This window comes from Lipotes vexillifer, unplaced genomic scaffold (genome assembly GCF_000442215.2).
Source record: "Lipotes vexillifer unplaced genomic scaffold, Lipotes_vexillifer_v1.1 scaffold1318, whole genome shotgun sequence".
NCBI classification, from domain to species: Eukaryota; Metazoa; Chordata; class Mammalia; order Artiodactyla; family Lipotidae; genus Lipotes; species Lipotes vexillifer.
This window is the reverse complement of record NW_006772582.1, coordinates 782048-806818: the sequence shown is the minus strand read 5'-3', so window position 1 is coordinate 806818 and position 24771 is coordinate 782048. Positions and strand designations below refer to the sequence as shown.

Sequence of the window (24771 nt, the reverse complement as noted above, 5' to 3'; positions counted from 1 at the left end):
ACAACTAAGCCCATGCGCCAAACTACTGAGCCTGCACTCTAGAGCCCGTGAGCCACAACTACTGAGCCCGCGAGCCTAGAGCCCGTGCTCTGCAACAAGAGAAGCCAAAGCAGTGAGAAGCCTGCACACCACAATGAAGAGTAGCCCCTGCTCGCCAAAACTAGAGAAAGCCCATGTGCAGCAACAAAGACCCAACGCAGCCATAAATAAATAAATAAATAAATTTATATATATATATATAAAAAGATATGCATCTGTTTTCAATAGGTTTTCTCTGGAAACACATAATTTAAATTAACAAAAAACCTCCGTTTTTAAAATGAGTAATTTACGCAATACCAACACTTTCAACTAAAAGAACGGCGTCTTACCCCTGAGGTTCCTGTGGGTGGCTGTGACCCCCAGGGTCTCTACAGCACTGTATGAACACCACAGTGACATGTTGTATGACATGTTGTACCATATGTGTACCCATGTCATTCCACCCTCCGCCTGGGCTCAAGGACAGAAATCTCATTCACTTTGCTATCCCTCATATCACTGAATGTGCTGAATGAAGGAACACACGAAAAGAAGCTTGAAGACAACATATCGTAATATTTCTGTTTTATAAACATAAACTGTACCTTTAATATAACTCTCAACCTGGGCAATTCTGCTCCCCAGGGAATTTTTGGTAATGTCTGGATACATTTTTGGGTGTCACACTGTCGGGAAAGGTATGCTAATGGCATCTAAAGCAGCAAGGGATGCTGCTAATCATCCCAAAATGCACTGTGACAACCCTGACACCAAAAAAAATTATCCGGCTCCAAATATCAATACTGCCAAGGTTGAAAAACCCTGCATCCTCCCAACTATCTTTATTAGAAAGTATACAGATTAATGATAAATACCAATTTATAATAAACTGAGCCTAGAACCCAATTCTGTTTTATGTATATAAACAAAGTATTTCTTATACTGGTTTAATACACACTTGATTTTCTAAGAATATAAAGTGTATAATGTATATGAATACAGTATGATTAAACTTTGTAATCACAGAAAAGCTACACCTTTTATTTTTTAGAACTTTACCAAGAATTCTTTATCACTTAAGGAAAACACCAATTATGGTATATAAGTTGCCAATGAATCACATCTTCACTAGTTCACTTGTAGCTATCACATTCAACGGTAATTCTATATAAAAATGTAAACAGCTATTTCATTTATATTCCATTTATATCTGAGTATGTATAAATGTGCTTCAACAATTACAAATATCGAAATAAAGTTTAAAAATATAAATCTGCACTTCTTTTTTTATGAATCCAGCATACACCCATACCAAACCCTGAGAAAGCACACAAAAAAAGAAAAAGGCAAAAATCCTTAAATACATTAGTAAAAGGAACGCAGAAATACAGGCACCAAAGAAGGGTTATTCTAGGACTACAAGGATGGTTCAATATTGAGAAATCTAGTAATGTATTTCACCAATAGCAGTAAAGATCTTTAAAAGATGCAAAAATAATTTATTGTTTACCTTCCCAATATTTTCCTGATTTATATGGCTGTTTCATTAACATAAAAAATACATATACATATATCCACTGTATCAGGTCTGTAAGGATATTTGCTGCAGCAATGTTAAGTGTTTAAAAATCCATGCATCAGAGACACCTATAAAACAGAATACTAAATAGCCACACAGGGGGACTTCCCCTGTGGTCCAGTGGGTAAGACTCTGCAGTCCCAATGCAGCGTGCCCAGGTTTGATCCCTGATCAGGGAACGAGATTCCCCAGGCATGCCGCAACTAAAGATCCCGCATGCTGCAACTAAGAAGTCCACATGCCACAACAAACATCCCATGTGCCGCAACTAAGACCTGGCACAACCAAAATAAATAAATAAATAATAAAAATAAATAATATCCTAAAAATAAATAGCCACACAGCATCACTGAATACCTGTAGTATACAGAAAGTAAACTAGAGAAATAAACACTAAACTATTTATAGCACTTATTTCTAGATGTGTCGGATTTTACTAAAAAGCATATATTACTTTTATAATCTGAGGGGCAAAAAGTGAAAATCCTCATTTTGTCTTTATAGCCAAGTAATGAGGAGATGGGAAGAGTTTAAGCCTTGCGAAAGGCCATAAAACATGGCAAATGAAATCAGGGAATACTAAGGAACAGAACTGTAGGTAAAAAAAATACATAAACAGGGGCTTCCCTGGTGGCGCAGTGGTTGAGAGTCCGCCTGCCAATGTGGGGGACACGGGTCCCTGCCCTGGTCCGGGAAGATCCCACGTGCCGTGGAGCGGCTGGGCCCGTGAGCCATGGCCGCTGAGCCTGCGCGTCCGGAGCCTGTGCTCCACAACGGGAGAGGCCACAACAGTGAGAGGCCCGCGTACCGCAAAAAAAATTAAAAATAAAAATAAATAAACAGGAAAACACTGACCAAAGTTAAAACAACAGTATCCACAGAAAGCACACACAAGGCACACAAAAATCACAATGACTTAGTGTAAGGACTACTATGAGGGTTACTGCTAAATCCAAGTGTACTCCTAAAATTTCTCCAATGAAATACCACCAAGAAATCCTACAGTTTCATGCTACTCTTACAGAGCTACTGCAATCTCTCCTATCAAACACTTGCCTCAATTTAAACATCTACTTCCAGAACAGATATGCTACACTATGCTGCCATCTACAGAACAGACTTAATACTAAAAATTCCCACTGAGAAGGTTTACGTTGTTGAAAGTGCCAAGATAAACGAAAGAGAAACTAAAAATAGTGATGTGCTATATTGGGAAGTAGAAAAGAGAGATACGTGTTGGAATCAGAGAGATGATAAAGAATAAGTCATTAGACGATGTTTCAAGTTAAAAAAATAACAGTATGAGCATATTATTTAGCAAGATGGGAAAAACCACCAGAAGAATCTAAAATAAAACCAGTTAAGTTACTTGCCAGAAAAAAAAAAGGAACTGGAACTAGAGAAAGGAAAAGCACATCTGCTGTTTATTGTAAGATCTTCCTTACTATTTGAACATGTGATACTTGTGATAAGTTTTTTTTAATACTGTGAAATTTTTCTTCAAATGGATTAACTATGCTTAAGAAGAAAGGAATCGGCTGTTTCTTTGTTTAAACTCAGAAGGACTTAAAGATCAAGTTTTTAAAAGGAAGAAATCAATTTGACAATTATAAAAGTTTACATAACACCAAAATTCCAAGTAAAAGAGACTCAGGCAATACAAACATTGCTCGGCCAAATCTTTCTTAAATGAGCACCTATCATTACAATGTACAGAAGGAGCTGACTACTATCTTGTTTACATACAGGAAGCTTACCTTATTTATTAGAAATGGCATTATAGAAGAGCCAGAATACTTTGCAAATTTCATTTAATTAACAAACATTTATCGAGAACCAACTATATATCAATACAAGGTATTCTTGATGAGGATTTTCACAAAAATACAATATTCTATTTCCCACAAAAAATCATGGTCATCTAAGTAACCTTAGGTTGACGAAACTACAGCACCACAAGCCTGATCATCTACAGCCAGATAACACATAAGAGAAAACCTTAGGGTTACTGTACAAATTACAAGTCATAATCAAGACAGGTTTGGGCTCTATAAGGATAAGATTTGTAAATGCACTTCTCATACAAAATTACTCATTCAACAGAAACTCTTTCATTTAATGTCATAAAAAAAAGTCAATATGACTACCAGGTTGACACAGCAATAGTTTCACTGTTTACAGTCTATACTACTATCGTACTATATGTCCCTCTATATTTTTAGAATATTTTGCTGGGAATTTGTATCACTTTTGAAATTTTATAATTACAATGACGTTCAATGCTTTTCTTGCCTTTTGATAAAACTTCAAAATTAATACAAATTTAGAGTAAAACATAATTGCTTACATGAGAATATCTACTTGTATAGAAAAGAAATTTCTTGTGACTAAACCCTTGTTTAATTACTATTTTACTTGAAAATATCGGCGAAATATTTTAAACTAAAATCCAAAATGTAAGTATCACACATTTAGTACAAGACAACATATAGCTTAGTATACAACTCTAAAATTGCAAGAAAAAATTAATCTCCTTTCTTATCCAATTTCATAATCAAAAAATTCTAAGTTATTTAAGAGAATATCAGTCTCCACAAAAAGTTTATTCTTTTTCCCATCCTGAAACAAGCTTTCATATCAAGATATGAAGTAATATTTGTAAAACAACAGAAATAAAGAAATAAACTGTTTGGTACAGCTGAGCTATGAGCATAAGAAATCATGAACTGCTATACTATGACTGTACCTAAAATCTTTCAGATTATACATTTCAAACTGCATTGTGAGAAATACATTAGACATAGAAGTTATTAGCATTGAGATGATAATGCTAAAAAAGCAGTATTATAAAATTTAAGTTATAATTGTATTATAAATATTATAAATTCTGTCACCCTAAATTTGTAACATGTCTGCAAATTAAAGAAAGTATCTATACAGAAAGGCTCACCTTCATCCACAGAAAACTGACAGCTCTTATCATTGAAGAAAAGAATTTTCTTCTTATCAGGACGGTTTACAAATAGTATCTGGTCCCCTAAAGCCTTAAAGATAAAGAAAAAATTTTCAGTTAACTCCAAATTACATCACCCAAGAAATAAAATTTTTTTTTTAGAACAACAAAGGACTCCCACTTCCTTTAACTCTCAGTACACCATTAGGGCCCACTAGACCAAATTTTAATTCTTGAGTTTCTTTCTTGAGCAGTTCTATTTTTAAGAATTGATATTTTGAGATGTTTATTCTTAGAGATCATCCAAAGTACATAAAGAAAAACAACTGTTTTAAATAGAACAAAATTCAATCTATGTTGCAATTACAATTTGGGTCTACTGGACCCTTTCATTAATCTGTGAGAAAAACTGTGGAACCTCATTGTTCTTACTTTTCCTTTACCTTGAAATATTTTGTTACTCATCATTATCCATCTATCATTTCCAATTATGCTTTGAAAAGCTAGAACAGTAAGAAAATGGAAGAATGATTAAATCACCTAAAAATGTGTGTGCAACTATGAGATAAATAGCCATCCTTCAGTTTTCTTCTTGCACTGCCCAAAATACTGCATCATCTTTAAAGAAAATATAAAAGACTTGAGTAGTCTTTACTATCTTTTAGCTTTCACTGAGCACAGTTGACAATTAAAACTTTTTCATTTTCTACTACTCTAGCAATGACAAGAAAATTGATATATTTCATTATTATTAATTAATGAGAACAAGAATGCAGAAAGCCTGATAGCAGTAATCTGGACTATAATGATGATGGCGAAATTCATCACAGAAATAAAGTCTCAATCTATGAGCCTTTAGATGACAATAATCTCAGCCTTAGGCATCAATGTGTGAACTACATGGACTTAACCGATATATAAAGAACATTCCATCCAAAAGCAATAGAATACACATTATTCTCAAGTACACACTTCACATTCTCCGGGATAGTTAATATGTTAAGCCACAAAACGAGTCTTAACAAATCACATCAAGCACCTTTTCTGACCACAATGGTACGTAAAACTAAAAATCAATTATACGAAGATGGAAAATTCACAAATATGCAGAGATTAAGCAATATGCAGAAATTAAGCAATATGCTGCTAATCACTGGGTCAAAGAAGAAATTTAAACATACCTTGAAAAAAATGAAAATGGAAATACAACATACCAAAACTTGAGAGGTTAAAAAAAAAAGCAATTCTAAGAGAAAGTTCATAGGTATAAATGCCTACATCGAAAAACAAGAACAATATCAGATAACCTAAACTTACACCTCAAGGAACTAGAAAAAGAACAAATGAAGCGTGAAGTTAGTAGAAGGAAGGAACTAACAAAGATTAGAGTGGAAATAAATTTAAATAGAGACTAAAAAGACAACAGAAAAGAGTAATGAAACTATGAGCTGGTTCTTTGAAAAGATAAACAAAATTGACAAACCTTTAGCTCAACTAACCAAGAAAAAAGGACAGAAAACTCAATTAAATCAGAAATGAAATGAGAGGCATTACAAGTAATACCACAGAATACAAAGAATCATAAGAGACTACTATGAACGTACACCAACAAAATTGGACAACCTAGAGGAAATGGATGAATTTCTAGAAACATATAAGCTATCAAGACTGAATCATGAAGAAATAGGAATTCTGAACAGATCAGTCACTAATAAAGAAATTGAATAAGTAATCAAAAATCTCCCAACAAACAAAAGTCCAGGACCAGATAACTTCACTAGTGAACTCTACTGAACAAAGAAGAATATCAATCCTTCTCAAACTCATCCAAAAAACTGAAGCAGTTCATCAAACTCATTTTTCGAGGCCAGCGTTACCCTGATACCAAAACCAGATAAAGTATGCTACAAGAAAAGAAAATTACAGGCCAATATCCCTGATGAACACAGATGCAAAAAATCCTCAACAAAATAGTCAACACACCAAATTCAACAATACATTAAAAGAATCAAGTGGGATTTATTCCAGGCATGCAAGGATGGTTCAATATCTGCAAATCAATCAATGTGATATAGCACACTAACAAAATGAAAGATAAAAATTATATGATCATTTCAGTAAATGCAGAAAAAGCATTTGGCAAAATTCAACATCCACTTATGATAACTCTCCACAATGTGGATACCAAGGTAACATACCTCAACATAATAAAGGTATGAGTCTTGGTGAGGATATGGAGAAAAGGGAACCCCAGTGCACTGTTGATGTGAACGTAAAACTGATGTAGGCACCTTGGAAAACAGTATGGAGGTTCCTCAAAAAATTAAAAATAAAACTACCATATGATTCAGCAATACCACTTCTGGGTATTTTTATCCAAAGAAAATGAAAACACTAACTTAAAAAGATATATGCACCACCTTGTTCAGTGCAGCATTATTTACAGTAGCCAAGATATGGAAACAACCTAAGTGCCCAATGATGTATGAATGGATAAAGAAAATGTGTTATATATAAACAATGGAATATTACGCAGCCATAAAAAAGAATGAAATCTTGCCATTTGCGACAACATGGATGGATCTTAAGGGCATTATGCTAAGTCAAGTAGGTCAGACTGAGAAAGACAAATACTGTATGATCTCACTTATATGTGAAATCTTTAAAAAAAAAAAAAATATATATATATATATATGTATAAGCTCACAGATACAGAGAACAGATTGGTGGTTCCAAGAGGCAGTGAGTGGGTCAAGGGGTGGGCAAAATGCAAGAAAGGGGTCAAAAGGTACAAACTTCCAGCTGTAAAATAAGTCATAGAGATGTACTATACATTACGATGACTATAGTTAATAATACTGTATTGCATATTTGAAAGTTGCTAAGAGAGATCTTAAAAGTTCTTATCACAAAATAAACTTTTTTTGATAACTATGTATGTGACGCATTTAACCAGACTTACTATGATCATTTTTTACAATTAAAAAGAATTTTTAATTTAAAAAAAAAAAAAAAAACAACTACTGAGAGATGAATAATCTGGAACAGTCACTGGTTTTTCTCATTGTCTTGTTTTCTTGCTTTTGCACAGTCCTTTTTGTTTCTTGCTAGCACTATACTGTACATTTCTTCAAAACACTATATGGTCAACAAAATGACAGTAAAAGTTATCTTCTATCTCCACCAAGAACTGAAGAAAAGGAAACAACACAGAAGGGATTTAACTTAATTAGGCCAAATTTCTCCCTTGAGAAATTACTTAGAACATATCTTCACATATTTAAAATGTGAGGATTTTTTAAAACTAGGGGTTTCGAACAATTTAGAAATAATACTGCTTGCAAATGACAGACTGTGTGCTTTTCATGACCCCTTTGCAGCTCTACTCCTTAAGGAAGAGAGCCATTAAAAACAGGGTAACAGGGACTTCCCTGGTGGTGCAGTGGTTAAGAATCTACTTGCCAACGCAGGGGACACAGGTTCGATCCCTGGTCCGGGAAGATTCCACATTCTGCGGAGCAACTAAGCCCGTGTGCCACAGCTACTGAGGCTGTGTTCTAGAGCCCGCAAGCCACAACTACTGAGCCCACATGCCACAACTACTGAAGCCTGCACACCTAGAGCCCATGCTCTGCAACAAGAGAAGCCACCACAATGAGAAGCCCACACACTGCATCCAAGAGTAGCCCCCACTCGCTGCAACTAGAGAAAGCCCACGTGCAGCAATGAAGACCCAACGCAGCCAAAAAAAAAAAAGAAAAAAAGTGGAAGCCAAATGTTTAAAAAAAAAAATAGGGTGACAATGTGACTTTACATCACAAAATTATTTAAAATAGAAAAAGCAATTATCAGTTTACATTACTATTCTACTTTAGAATGTAATATAAAGCCTACCAAAGAGTAACAATACTGGCCTGTATCAAAATGGGAAAAAGAATAGAGCAGGAAATGTACCTAGCACTCCCAACTGTTAAGCTAGGATTCAGTAGTTCTACCTTTCAACATGCTATAAATAGTGCACAATTTATCAACTTTGGTCACATATTATTTGCAACATTTGTGCAGGTTAAGTTTAGACACTTAAGTGAAAATCTTAAAAACAGTTCTTCATCTGGTAATGGCCAAGTAGCTCCTAAGGGACCGGCCCACCGGAAGAAAACTACTATACTAATCTCTGGACAAGACATTTTAAAAAGAATAGAGCTAAAAGAACAAAACAGATGTGTCGTATGCCATCCACCATAGAGAACACAAAGTCTGAAGTCTGACTCTAGTCAAGACAAATGCCCACTTAAAAACAAAACAAACAAACAAAAACACTCCTTGGAGGAATATAACAGAATCCTGAGCCATATAATTCAGTGTTCAAGACTCAATAGAAATTAGGTATATGAAGCAAGAAAACATGACCTGTACTCAAGAGATGAAGTCTCAGAGCAGACCATCCCCAAGATGACCCAGCTCTTGAAATTAGAAGAGGAGAATTTTAAAGCAGCTACAAGAAATTACCCACAGGATGTAATGTAAAATATGCTTGTAATGAATGGGAAAAAAACAAAAAACAAAATCTCAGAAAAGAAACAGAAAAAACTAAGAAAGAATGAAAAGAAAAGTCTAGATGGAACTTCCCTGGTGGTCCAGTGGTTAAGACTCCACGCTCAATCCCTGGTCAGGGAACTAGATCCCACATGCCACAACTAAGACCCCGGTGCAGCCAAATAAATAAATATTTTAAAAAAACCTCTCTTGAGGGGATTGTTAAAAAAAAAGAAAGGTCTAGAACTGAAAATACAATCTATAAAGAATTAACCAATTGGGCTTAATAACAAATTGGAGGTAAAAAAAGTCAGTACAATTAACAACAGATCAATACAACAACTAAGTTGAAAAGCACGCGTGTGCGTGCGCACACACGCGCGCACACACACACACACAAACACACACACACACACACACACACACACACACACACACAGCCTAAGGGACTTGTGGGACAATACCAAAAAGGCTAACGTGTGTAACTGAATTACCAAGAAGTAGAGAAAGAAGCAAGTTTTCTCCACAGGTAGCAAAAAGAATGAACCTGCTTACAGGTTAGCATCAATCGTTAGCAATTTTGCATAACAGAGACTCGCAGCCTTCCCAAGAGAGTTGAAAATTTAAACAGGAAATGTAAACTCTATCACTTTTACTGATAGCCCCTTTAGGAATTCGAAACAACCAAATTATAAATGTTCTTGTGTTTTAGTGCCTCTGATTCCCTCAGGTTAGCAATGTGCACAAGCGTTGTTGAAGGAGTTCTTAAATACAAACCTAACAACTTATAAGAAAAAGACTAATGTCTTTGAGGAAATCTTTCCAGAAATATTTTGAAGACTCAATCATACACAACAACACAAAAAGGAGCTGTCAAAAGTTCCACAAAAATGGTTATGCTCTGTCCTGCTCTACAGCACAAAGCACAAATTTCTGACCTTTAACTGGCTCGTAACAACCCCAAGTATATATGATGGAGGAGGTTTTAAAAATAACTTTTTTTAAGTCATGATATTTTTTAAAACCAAAAGATATTATTAATTCAAATTATATTAAGGCATAGAAAGAAAAGAGAGGTTACCTTGACAGCTTTCTGGGAATTGGGCAGTCCTTCCTCAATGTCTTCTAAAAGAATTCCTCCTAAGCCTCGCTGGTCATGCTTATCTAAAAGCCGAAGTAGGGCCTTCTTATCTTTCAAGTTGTACTTGGGCTTGAAGGCATACTTTCCATCTATTACTTCAATTTTGGGATTATTGACTAATGCCTGTAACAGTGACACAATTTGGACATATTAACAAAAGGAAATACTGTATATACATTATTTAATTCTACCAATTATTAAAAAACCACAATACTCGTATTACAGTGGCAAACTAAAAGTATCCTGTGGATATCAAAAGATCTAAAATACTGGACATCCAGGATCCAAAACAACAGGTAGAGACCAGTATGGTGCTCATTTTTTATAAAAGAAACTGTTTATTATTTATATAGATTCTTTGGATGAGAAAGAAACCACTTTATTACAACTGCTTTGAAGAACACTGTACCCATATTCCTTTGGAAGACAAAAGAGGTAAGGATCAACAAAACACCTATTAACATCACTAGACAAAGTGAAATGGGTACTGCCTACCCCACCCTCAAAGTATAGTTTATCACATATCGGGGTTATAGTGTGAGAAACACTACCCTGGGATGAAAATACCAATAGTCAGTCTGCTCCACATGGTATCAAGTGGCACTAGCAGCTGTGGAAGGAACTGAAAAGGACCAGACTAGTGTGTATAAGAAATTTACCTATAACATTGTCAGCTGAGACTGAAACTGAGTAGGAATGCAGAAATTACTAAATATAATTATGTTTCTAGTCAGTCCTGTTGTATAGCTAGTATCAGAAGGAAAGCCCTTCAAGAAAGAGCAACCCTATTAATTTTCTTCTACAGCTGCCAGCCTGATCCTGAAGGATAAAGAGAAGAAACACAGAAAGAAGAAAGGAGGGAGAACAGAATAGTAATTAAAATAAACTTTACCTAATGTGGGTAGTCCATAAAATTTCAAGATTAGGTAAAACATCAAAATTTAAATGTGGATTACCACTATTTGTATATCACTAATATAATGAGCTACAATGATACTAACTGGTTCATTTTACATTATTAAAATCAAGAACAATATTTGCTCAATAAAATAAATTAAATTCTATTTTAGGAAGTTTACATTTGGTCTTTAGAATCAGCACTGGTCCTAGAAAGTTGTCTTATTTAATTGTCATTTCATACTTAACAGAAAAGAGACAAATATCTCAACTTTTAAAGTGCTGCTCATTTCCAAGTTAGCGTGGTCACTGATGGCTGGGGATTCCTTTTCTTCCAATGTTATGTGGAACATATTACAACGTTCATGATTATTTTTCCAAGTAATCTTCTAGAGGCAGTAACGTCACCATCAAATCATAATAGCAGTAGCGGTATTACAAGTATCTTGCTTAACAACATATCTTGCTTTCCCTATAATACCTCATGCTTTAAATGTCCTAAAACATAGAAACAATACAACTTGCCAACATGTACATTATAAATTCAGCAATTCAAAATAAGCATCAATTATTCTGTGAAAAGTTAAAAACTGGTACAATGACTGACTTCTTTATAACCTTTATGCTAAAGTCTTTGACATTTTTAAATAGATAGATACATAAGGTTATATAAAAATAAGTCAATCTCAAAATGTGTATGTTTAAAGAACAAAAACTATACCAATTCTTTTAAGAAAAAGCAAAAATTATCATATCTCAGTATATGAAAACCCTAGTTACAGTAATTTTTATTTTTTACAATAATTTAAGCCTCTTCTTACCTCAGTCATTAGCCATTGTTTCTGCTTGAGTCCAATATCTAAATGTTGTGTTTCATCCAAAATTTCTTCTAAAGTAAGAGGATGTGTATCTCCTCGCTGATGCCGTGTCTATTGCGGCAAGAAACTGTTATTAGAAGACAGGTTTTTTTAATGATTTTTTTGGGGGGCATGGGGGGCACACTGTGCAACTTGTGGGATTTTAGTTCCCTGACCAGGGATTGAACCCAGGCCCTCAGCAGTGAAAGCACAGAGTCTTAACCACTGGGCTGCTAGGGAATTCCCTGGAAGACAGTTTTAAAATGCTAGATGTGGGCTTCCCTAGTGGTGCAGTGGTTAAGAGTCCGCCTGCCGATGCAGGGGACACGGGTTCGTGCCCCAGTCCGGGAAGATCCCACATGCCGCGGAGTGGCTGGGCCCGTGAGCCATGGCTGCTAAGCCTGCGCGTCCGGAGCCTGCGCATCCAGAGCCTGTGCTCCACAACGGGAGAGGCCACAACAGTGGGAGGCCCGTGTACCGCAAAAAAAAAAAAAAAAAAAAAAGGTAAAATGTTAGATGCATTGAATAATAGTTACCAGTAAATTAACCTTTTCAGGAATGCAGAATGTGTATTATTTAAGGCAGTACAATTATAGTGATGAAGAGAATGGACTATAAAATCAGACAGAACCGGGCTTCCCCGGTGGCACAGTGGTTCAGAGTCCGCCTGCCGATGCAGGGGACACGGGTTCATGCCCCGGTCTGGGAGGATCCCACATGCCGCGGAGCGGCTGGGCCTGTGAGCCATGGCCTCTGAGCCTGTGCTCCACAACGGGAGAGCCCACAACAGTGAGAGACCCGCGCACCGCGATAAAGAGTGGCCCCCGCTCGCCGCAGCTGGAGAAGGCCCTCGCTGGGAAACGAAGACCCAACACAGCCAAAAATTAATTAATTAATTAATTAATTTTTAAAAAAGAAAAAACATATGTAAGTGAAACAGTGGTGTGCATCAGAATCACCTGAAGGAAGGGCTTGTGAAAAGACAGACTGCTGAGCTGCACTCCCAGAGTTTCAGATCAGTAGATCTAGGAAGGGGCCCAAGAATTTGCACTTCTTACAAATTCCCAGGAGGTGCTGATGCCATTGGTTGGAGAATGACACATTGAGAACCACTGAGCTAGGCTAAACCAAACTAACAAAATTTTTCAACATGATTTTTTACATAACTGAGATACAACCACATAAAGGGATAACAGTGAGATCAAGAGAAAAATCATTCCATCAAAAACAAAGTGCACCATTGATTTGTCATCTTAGAACTAGAGCCGTGTCTCATATGGACCTAACGGTATCTCTTGAACCTTCTCCATATAATTTCTACATAATTCTCATCGAGCAATTAAAGAGCTCTTCCATTAGTAAATGAATAAACTATGAGGAGTATTTTGTGTTGCCTTTTTCCCTTCTTTCTGAGTTCTTGGTTTTATCAGCTCTTCAAAAAGGGTACACAAGGGGCAGTTGAAGACTTTCAAAGAAATCAGTTGACAGATCATCTTCCGAATGTACTCTCTCCCTTTCAAAACAGGCCTGCCCCCTTTTTAAAAAAAAAAAAAAAAAAAAAAAAAAATGGTATAACTCTCACCTCCACCCAGAATTTATACTGCAATGCCTGGAGGTATATTCAACTCCAGGGACTCAAACAAAAGGGCAAGTCAGAAGAATACTGTTTTGGGGAAGCCTTCATAAATGATAAATTGAGGTATCAAACTATCCACTACAGACGGGGCTTCTTGTCTCTTCCAGTCCTAAACATTTTTCTAGGAGTTAAAAATAGGATATTTTGCCCTTGCTATGACATTCTAAATTCTGATGAATTACAGTTTGTGGGCAATTGAGAGCTGTTCTCTTTAAACAATTCTGTCTCTTCCATCCCCACACACCCTACCTCCATGCCATACTGTCCAAGAATGCATCGCTCTTAGGGGAGAATCTCCAAATAAAGGGAACATGGTAAGAAGTATCTAATGATAAATATAGGTTTTTTCAGGTATTTTCATATAAGTAATTCTCTTCAGCAATTCTCAAAATCCATTCCTTGAATGTTTATTAGCCTGAAGAAAACGCACATTTAAAGAACTGAAGCAGTATCAATAAAGGAGGCTGATTCTTTTAAATAGAACAAATATTTTCTTGGACTACCAAAATGTTCAAATCATGCTACATAAAACCCACAGACAAAAACCACATAGGAACTGTTTTAGACTGAGGGTGCATTATTTAACGTGGTAGTTAAAACCTACTTTACCAAATCATATCATGAAATTTTCATTCTAATTAGTCAATTCTCATTACGTTTTAAATACTTAATATTTCTACCTCCTATTAAAAGAATAAGTCATCGCCAGCTGTAAAACCAATTCATTTTTAGCAACAGGTATCCTTCTCCTTCATTAATCACCCCAAGATAAAATTTACAGTTATTTTTGAATCATTCCCTTTTATTTATATCTAAAAGCTGAATATCAGAGACGGAAGATACAAGCACACACATTTAGAAAAGGAATAACACACTGTTTAACACACCCTTCCTTCATAAACATTTGATTATTTATAATGATGCAATGTTACATGACGGTAGACTGTGTATTTATTTTTTTAATTATATAAACATGGAAAAATTCATTCTTTTTGATCCTTACAATTTTAATCTCAACTACCTTAGTAGTATCTGTTAGTATTCATTCCATACTATATTTCTCAGTCACTTTTATATTACTTAAAATATGATAAAAAATAAGTTTGGTATATCTGGTTGGTCTGACAATGGAGACTAGCTTTGTTAACCAGAAAATAATTTCCATAAACTGAGTATGCTAAACCTTCAACCTGACAGTTTTGGCAAAAATATATTTATACACCTAAGATAAAAGTATTTCATCAAAAAAAAATTGCACTAGCAAAGGTGTGTTGAAACTAGTATTTTTATTTTCTCAACTGCTACTGAATATAACAGATTAACCAAAGTACCGATATGGGGAAGAAGAGGAAGCTGACATAATTAGACATTTACTGAGCTTGGTAAAACCTTTTTGATACATTTCCTAGAAACTAAGTAGATGGTTAAGGACCAGGTGATAAGTCCTCTGGCAAGCTAGGTGATTCCCATTCTTTTGCTTTCAACAAAACTGAAGAAGGACCTAACAGAAGGGTCAACTGAAAAATGTTTGATGATAAATCACCATGTAATTTCTGGCATACAACTTGGAAGGTTTTGCTATCACAAAATTAGAATGAACTTATTTATATGAACATTTATTCCTCAGCACTTAAACCTACAAGATCTCAAAATAAGACAGGAAATTGGTGCCAAATTCTGTTTCATTCTATCAGTAAATAATGTATTATCTCCAGACACAAGAACCACTGGAGAGATAAGACAGCTCCATTTATTTCATTAAAAATGGATTTGTTGCATAATTATTACATACAAAGTGAATTTTAATCAAAATTCTAATATATTTATGTTATTCTAATCAACTATGTGGTAATAGTAATTATAATGATGGCTCAAACCAGAAAATATTTAGAGCCTTATGGTTACAGGGAAAACATTCCTAATTTCAATTTATATACATATTATTATGACACAGGAGTTTGACAGATGATCAACAGAAGATTTCCAAACACTAAAATACATAACATTAGGATAAAATTCAGTGGGAGTAACAGAACTGACATACAAGTTGAATGGAAAATAATTAAAATTTCCAACCACAAAGTTTGTTTTCATATTTTTAAAAAAGGGCATTTAGATTCCCTTAGATAAATTTAAGAGTGCTGTATTTTACTGATATATTACAATATGCCAGAAATTGCATCCTGTGTCACTATTTAGACTTTTTTTATAAATAGACTCACAGACATAGAAAACAAACTTATGGTTACCAAAGGGGGAAGGGGTGTGTGTGAGGAGTTTGGGATCAACAGCTACACACTACTATATATAAAATAGATAAGCAAGAACCTACTGTATAGCACAGGGAACTATATTCAATATCTTGTAATAACCTATAATGGAAAAGAATCTGAAAGAGAATATATATATGTATACCTGAATCACTTTGCTATACACCTGAAACTAACACAACATTGTAAATCAACTATATTTCAATTAAAAAAAAAAAACTTTTGCTGAAAAATTACACTTATCAATTTAAATATGTGCAAAGGGACACACGGTTTTTCAAAATTGTTTCAGGGAACATATGAGTAAAAATCTGAAGATCGTTGTCAAAGATTAACAAAGCAATAAGGGTCTCTAGATAAAACTGTTTTTAGCAGAGTAGCAAAAACATGACATTTAAATGTCAGTCTCCCTCAAAAGACTGACAGCCTCGAGGGCATACATTTCGTCTGGGTATTCATACCATTCGTGCCATAATAGCAGATAGTAGATTTTAGTATTGCTTACTATGTGTGGGAATGGATGGATGGAATGAAAGGTAAATGCCTAAGTGTCAGAGTATATTATTTGATAATGGGAAATTGTAAACTAACACATTTCTACCAGAAATCAAACACAAACCACAGATTTCAGATATAGCTAGACAGACACCAGGTCTCTTAAATTACAAAAGAAAAGACTTCACATAAAATTTGATTTATATACTAAGGAATAGCTAAAATTTGAAATAATAACAAATACAGTACTTTCTTTGACTTTTTTTCAAGAGATACAACTAGTAACTAAATGGGAATAAGAGTTTGGCAGACAAAGGCGGTAAATCTGAAATCACTTAGCCATTTTAGCTATAAATGAAATTTCACTTTCATAAATTAAGTTAGGGTTCAGAATCCTTAGTAAAGCCAAAGTGTCATACCATCAAAACTTCAAAATTTACTTCAAAAAATACTAAATTTCTCATCAAACATTAAACTCCAATTCTTTTGTGAGTCAAACTTTTTCTGAGACACTCAGTAATTCTCAAATTTTCTCCTTCAAGATGTAGAAAAGCCACCACCACCATGTGCCTGAACTATGTCGCTTTTTACTTCTCACATCAATGGAAGTAATATCCTGTAAATCGTTCACATTTCCTCATCGGTTTTGGCAGCAGGTATTGACTAATTAAGAGTTGACTGTATCTACTGCCTGAGCACAATTTTTTTAAATGAAATGGTGGGCTTAAATTGTGTAGTTGGGGCTTCCCCGGTGGCGCAGTGGTTGAGAGTCCGCCTGCCGATGCAGGGGACACACAGGGAACATGGGTTCGTGCCCCGGTCCGGGAAGATCCCACGTGCCGCGGAGCGGCTGGGCCCGTGAACCATGGCCGCTGAGCCTGCGCGTCGGAGCCTGTGCTCGGCAACGGGAAAGGCCACAACAGTGAGAGGCCCGCATACCGCAAAAAAAAAAATTGTGTAGTTGAACTAATGTAATGTAATGTAAATCAAATACACTTAGATGACTCACTGCAATGCTAACTTGATATAATGTAAAAGGCTTCAGGCAGTAAATCTTTTTTTTACAGTTTTGAGGTATAATAGGCATAAAATAAACGACACATATTGAAACATACAATTTGATAAATTTTGACATGTATATACAAATTTACTTCTGAAAATTCCAATCTCCTACTTCTGCCAGAAGTCAACAGAATTTCTGTTAGTTGAGAAAAGTACTTACCTTCATGTAATTCACAATCTTAGCAAGAACACCAAACTTATATCCAGAGCTTCCTGATAGAGCTTTTAAGTTAAATGATCCATTGTTATGATCTGAAAATGAGGTTCAAAAAGCAATTATAACATTTTCATATTAGATGTGATTACTGACTTTTAGGCAACTAAGATGATTTTAACTCCGGTAAAATATTTGTTTTGGAGTCTTCCTATCTAGTAAATTCTACCCTATAAAATTTTGGTGACAAATTCAAAATCTTTGCATGCATAATAACTATTTTCTCACCAAGGATGGAAGCAAAGTATAAATAATTCAAAGGCATTAAAATACATTTCTTTTATAAGCACCTTTATCTCACCTTTTCCTTAAGTCTGATTAGATTTCCACCATAATTAAAAGCAAAGTTTTTTAAACAAGAGGACAATACAAATCTCAATCTGATCCATAGTGCTTTTCTAACAACCTTAAAAACCATGAGAAGTGAGTGGATTACTTCTAAGGGATAAAAAGTTCAATTTATCACCAATGACATCAATTTCTGCTTATCGACTTAAAAAAAAGTGAATGGGTACTGATTAACGGGAATTAATAAAAAGTATGATACGATAACTATTTTAAGGTAAATTTTAAAGATATATTAGGAATAAAAAAAATAAGCACTGTGCTCGTTTCGGCAGCACATATACTAAAATTGGAACAATACAGAGAAGATTAGCATGGCCCCTGCCATGCAAATTCGTGAATCATTCCATATTTTTACCTAAGTGTCCATCGACAGATGAATGGATAAAGAAGATGTGGCATATACATACAATGGAATATTACTCAGCCATAAAATGAAACGAAATTGAGTAATTTGTAATGAGGTGAATGGACCTAGAGTCTGTCATACACAGTAAAGTCAGTCAGAAAGAGAAAAACAAATACCATATGCTAAGACATATATATGGAATCTAAAAAAAAAAATGGTTATGAAGAACCTAGGGGCAGGACAGGAATAAAGATGCAGATGTAGAGAATGGACTTGAGGACATGGGGAGGGGGAAGGGTAAGCTGGGACGAAGTGAGAGAGTGGCATGGACATATATATACTACCAAATGTAAAACAGATAGCTAGTGGGAAGCAGCCGCATAGCACAGGGAGATCAGCTCAGTGCTTTGTGACCACCTTCAGAGGGGTGGGATAGGGAGGGTGGGAGGGAGACACAAGAGGGAGGGAGATATGGGGATATATGTATATGTATAGCTGATTCACTTTGTTATAAAGCAGAAACTAACACACCATTGTAAAGCAATTATACTCCAATAAAGATGTTAAAATAAAAAACACACATAAGCACTGCCACTGCATAAACGTGGACACTTAAAAAGGATGTAGCACGAAACAAGGAGCAATCTACATAGAAGATCATTTGGTTCAGAACATATACCATCCTGTTGCATATTTACAGGCAGAAATCCTAATGCTACCATTGCATCACAAATGGATTCTATTAGCCAGGCAGGAAGAGTAAAAGAAAAGTCACTGTAAATACCAGGAAGACATTTCAGAAGTACACATTCTATTAGCCAGGCATCAGATCAGATATTATAAAGTTCCCATGTGGCTGATCCACAAAGGAAGAGGTTAAATAAAAGGGGGGAGAGTCAACTTCTGGCACCAGTTTGGTTACAATAATTTAAACAAAAGAAGGCATTAGAATAACCACAAGTCAAATTAACAACTGTCAGAGATCCACAGGAACAGCTTCTAGAAGGCAACATAATATTCCTTTGAGATTAGTTAAGTGAAAAGGCTTTATTGAATGATTTTTTGAGACCTCATATGCAATTTTCCTTTAAAAATAACTTTGTTGGGCTTCCCTGGTGGCGCAGTGGTTGAGAGTCCGCCTGCCGATGCAGGGGACACGGGTTCATGCCCCGGTCTGGAAGATCCCACATGCCGCGGAGCGGCTGGGCCTGTGAGCCATGGCCGCTGAGCCTGCGCGTCCAGAGCCTGTGCTCCGCAACGGGAGAGGCCACAGCAGTGAGAGGTCCGCATACCGTGTTAAAAAAAAAAAAAAAAAAAGAAAACTTTCTTACAATTTTAATAATATAATAACTTAATTGACACATTAAAGCCTTCTTTACTATGTTTTCAAAAATAGCAATATTAAGAATGCCTTACAGGGACTTCCTTGGTGATCCAGTGGTAAAGAATCCGCCTTCCAATGCAGGGGACGCAGGTTCCATCCCTGGTCAGAGAACTAGGATTCCCACATGCCGTGGGGCAACTAAGCCCACGTGCCACAAACTACAGAGCCCACACGCTCTGGAGCCCACGTGCCACCACTAGAGAGAGAAAACCCACATGCTACAACTAGAGAGAAGCCCACGTGCCACAACGAAGGGCCTGTGTGCCACAGCTAAGACCCAAGACAGCCATATATAAATAAATAAATAAATAAACAAACAAACAAATGAACGAACAAACAAATAATTAAACTCTGCTCCCTTGGCAAAACTCTAAAAAAACAAAGAACGCCTTACAGGTGTGCTTGCACATTTACTACTTCAATTATCAAATACTTCCTACATGGTTCATTTTCCCAAGGTTTCAGGAAACTCATAATGATAATAGTAACTAACATTTACTGAACACCTACTATTGCCAAGACCCGTGCTAAATGATTTTCCCATTTAATCCCTCCTAAAAATCCTATTTAGGAGGTTTTACTGTCTCATTTTAAACCTAAGAAAGCTCAGAGTAATAAGTGGCAGAGTAAAGATTCAAAGCCAGTTGTAAACTCTGATATGTCTTGTATAAGAATCATTAACTAATATTTAACACAGGTTATTCCATCTCACACTGGATATTTTGTCACAGTACAGAAATTCATAAATGCATATTTAGGGAATTCTTGTTTGACTTTAGGAAAATAATACTACATTTATCCGACACTGCTAAATAAACAACTAACTGGAAAGACTATAAATAACAGTTAAGGACAATATGCTAAGGATAAGCACCATGCAAACGGTCAATCATGAAGCACATACAGTTTTGTTTCCCATAAGGCCTCCAGTGTTTAACTCAATGCCAGGCACAGTCAACAATAAATATTAACTGACTGAATGAATGAACATAGTAAGAATATTTCCACATACCCCGTTATTGGCCCTAGAAACAAATGTGCCAATTATCCATAATTTTAAAAAATAAGTCTGCATAGCATTTACCCAGTCTGCTGTTTTTCTAGTAGCCACTCCCATAAATAAAAACCTTGACTGTTGGGCTTCCCTGGTGGCACAGTGGTTGAGAGTCCGCCTGCCGATGCAGGGGACACGGGTTCGTGCCCCGGTCCGGGAAGATCCCACATGCCGCGGAGCAACTAGGCCCGTGAGCCATGGCCGCACAACGGGAGAGGACACACACAACAGTGAGAGGCCCGCGTGCCACAAAAAAAAAAAAACCCTTGACTGTTAAGCTTAGACCACAACTCTAATACACTGTAAGAAAATCATTCTATCTCTACACATCCAACTGAGGATTCTTTTGCAATTTAACTTTCACAGACTGCTTTTTTCTTAACACAAGTGGTATACCTACCAAAACTTACCCTTCTCCCAAATAATAGAAATAAAAACCTTATTTCCTTTCTTCTTCCACAGAATTTCATCTAAATCAAACCACCACATGGAAATAATCACTTTCAGAGAGCAAGATTTACATAAATAACAAGTATTAGAAAGACAGAAAGAAAATATCATTTATGAGATCTTATGCACACTTCATGGCGGAAACACCACGCTGGTAAACCTGGACTGTTTCCCAGGTTACTGCCTCTCTCGACATTATCTTCTAGCCCTAGCACTGAAATAATCACTGAAGGATCTGAAATTCTACAGCTAAGCACTATGGAATCATCAATTTGTTACTAACTCACAAATTCCTGTGCAGAAATTTAGCTTAAAGACAAAAAAATAAGGCCAAAATAAGGGGTGACAATTGAAAACCCAGACAGCTCTATTCAAGTTTATGAATGATTTACTCCTAGGGTGGCAGGACTTAATGCAAATGCACGTAGAGGAAACTGTCAGCTGCATTGTGGTTCAACCAATAGAAGCACAGCTCCATCTTGGCTGTGCACTAGACTGCATTACAAACAGACGGATACCACCGCTTCAACTGCAGCCTTTCAGACAAGAGGTAGGTTATACGATCTTTTCATTTAATAATACATGTCCTTATGATACAATATAAATATTTTACCATAAAAATGAAGCAGAAAGCTTCGTTCCTACTAAAGACCCCAAAAAATGTATTCATGTCATTGTTTGGTAGGATTTTATTATGAAAATATGAAGACTATCTTTGCTATTTGATAAGCACCCTTACCATCTGTGCCTTAACAGAAAATCATTACATTTTCTATGAACCTAATCTACATCCAGACCTTAGAGTAAGCCATATGCATGTGATGTTAAGAGGTTACTTGCAAATTTCATTTTCTCCGAGCTATTTCATTTCAGCGGTTTGGTTTGTCTTAACAAAGGATTTTTCTTAAAGAAAAATCTAGACTAAAAGCAAATCCAGGACTAAAGCTTTCTGATTATATGTGCAAATTTAAAGCAGTTATTTATGAGAAAGTTTGCTGTATTTTAAGAAATATGAGAAAATAATTCAAAATTTTATTTGACTTTGAGTATAGATGCAGAGAATGCCAATAAATTATCACATTGTGATTTTTATATAAAAATAAAAAGACCATAAAGGTACCATTACGTAGGCTGCATTATACTGTAACCAAAGAAACCATTTATAGAGCTTTAGACTTTCATACATTTTCATTAAAATAATTCCCTACAGTCAAATTTTAAAGTCTCTATCACTATAACATACAAATCATGCTATTAAATAAAAACCTTCTTAAGCAGTGTTTCATTTTTTATATGCCACAAAAATATACATTTATCACAGTATTTCTATATAAAGTTAAAGTTATTCTTAAATCGAACTTAAAATAAATACAGAGTAAGTCGTTTTGATAAACTAAATTTTAAAATAAACATATGCTCTAAGAAGAATTGGTTATGGGAGGAAGGAGGGTACCTTTCAAGGTAATAAGATTACTTTCATAGCTAACAGCAATCATTCATGCCTACTAAAAATTATTATTCAACTGCTGACCGAATTTCTAATTCTACAATATTAAAGCATGAAAAAATAATTATTTAGTAAATGCTAGAGTTCCCGGATACTACCTATATATACTGACCTAAGATCCAACTTCTGTCCTTTGCTGGTAAATCTATTTTAAATTTTAAAGGTTTTTTTTTCATAATTTTTATTCCTTCTGTTTCTTAACCAGTGTTCTGCTAGCATGAGCAAAGTATCTCTTACAAAGCCCAAAGGTTGCTGTAAGAAGATATTAGATCTCTCCAGGTTCAGTACAATGTGGTTAATTGCCTAGAAAACATTCCTGTTTGCTATACAAAGTATGGGAGCTCAAAAAAAAGTCTCAGATCAAATAAAAATAACTTTGTCAAATAAAACAGTTAACTCATAACTCAAATTTCAGGTAAATTGTAGACAAAAACTCCTACCACCCAGATTTTTTAAACATTATAATCAGCCTACATTTTACTGGCAATATATCTATAGTTAGTACAGATGGAGGCTCATTGCTGTTTAGTCAAACTAACTAAAGACATGGCCTAAGCCAGAGAGTTCCAGCGTTGGGTGCGTTGTTCTATATATAAAGGCTATTACGATTAATTGATCATATTTCAAAGTGATATGCTTAAATGCACTACAGAATTCAATTCAAGGTCTTTTTCCACAAATAGAGCAAAAGCATAATTTTATTCTGATCTGGCAATTCAAGGTTCCAGAACAGTTCCAAGTCCTATCCCTGTAAATATTTCACTAGGGCCTTTTAAAATGGGAGGAAAAATAGATGATGGGAATATATTAGAAAATAATAATAAACTAAAAATTATATATATAAGAGACTGTTCCTACTTTTTACTGTTTGCTCTCACTTTTCGTAAGGCATGTTACAGCATTTGCTTCACAAAAATTTACATTTTAATTTCAAAAATAGTCTCAAAATACAAGAAAATCCTAACGATAAATGTCTTTCTACGTATCTAATTACGTCTAATTCATCAAAGCAAGATTTAGATTTTATCCTAAACTTAACACACAAAATTATTAGAGCTCTACCGTACTCTGAAAGAATAAACCACATTAAATTTAAGGTGGAAAATGAATCTATATTACAGGGTTTACTTTTTCCAGATATGCCCAGAAGCTAAAAGTGAATGTTTTGAGATGCTCAACAGTTATCAACACACTCACAAATGGCACACTGTCATCATTCACAACATAAACCTGACACGTAAATATACTCTTTCTGAAAACTGCTTAGATGCTCCTAACAAAACTTACAAGTACCCTTGGAAATAGCACATACTGCTATCCAGTCACTATCGCAAGTATAATTATCATAAGCATATTTGTGTGTGGATAAAGTACACAGTCTTACCAAAGTCACAATTTACTAATCCTAATTTTTTAGAAGTAATCCAAACACAATGGATTATTAAAAACCAAAGGCAAGAAATACTTCTGGGTTTGAATAAATAATACACTCAAATGGTTCAAAAACCAAAGGAATATAACAAGGTACATCTTGACAAGTCTCACACACATCCCGGTCTCCCGACTCTACTCTCCAACCAACCCCACAAATAATCATTGTTATTAATTTCTGTATATCCCCAAGATTTTTGTGCAGATACAAGCAACTAAAAATATATATTATTTCCCTTTTTCCTCTATACACTGTCCTGCACTTTGTTTACTTAAAAACATAACCTAGAAATCTTTCCATGTCACTACAGTCACCTCATTCATGCTTAACATCCGACTGTGTGAGTATACTACATTAATTTAACCAGAAGAACAGTTCATTGATGGGTACAAGTTAACTTCAAAGTAAGTGAATTTAGTTGTGTGTCTGTCTGCCTGCCCCGCTTCTTGCCTCCCCTTATCTCTCCCTTCCCATCTCTCCCCCTCCCTCCCTCTTGCTCTATTTTTTTTTTTTTTTTTTTTTCTTCCACCTGCCGCGGGCCTCTCACTGTTGTGGCCTCTCCCATTTGCGGAGCACAGGCTCCGGACGC

The 24771-nt window shown here is 35.5% G+C and overlaps 1 protein-coding gene across 2 annotated transcripts in view; it reads right to left on the bottom strand.

Annotated features, from left to right (window-relative positions):
* Nucleotides 1–24771, bottom strand: part of GTF2E2 (general transcription factor IIE subunit 2) — a 68892-nt gene that overhangs the window by 27268 nt on the left and 16853 nt on the right. For both annotated transcript variants that reach the window (XM_007447625.1, XM_007447624.1), the window contains exons 3-6: nucleotides 17608–17699; nucleotides 11949–12056; nucleotides 10171–10353; nucleotides 4551–4644 (exon numbers count right to left, since the gene is read on the bottom strand). In XM_007447625.1, the coding sequence (XP_007447687.1) occupies nucleotides 4551–4644; nucleotides 10171–10353; nucleotides 11949–12056; nucleotides 17608–17699 (477 nt within the window). The remainder of the gene's footprint in view (nucleotides 1–4550; nucleotides 4645–10170; nucleotides 10354–11948; nucleotides 12057–17607; nucleotides 17700–24771) is intronic.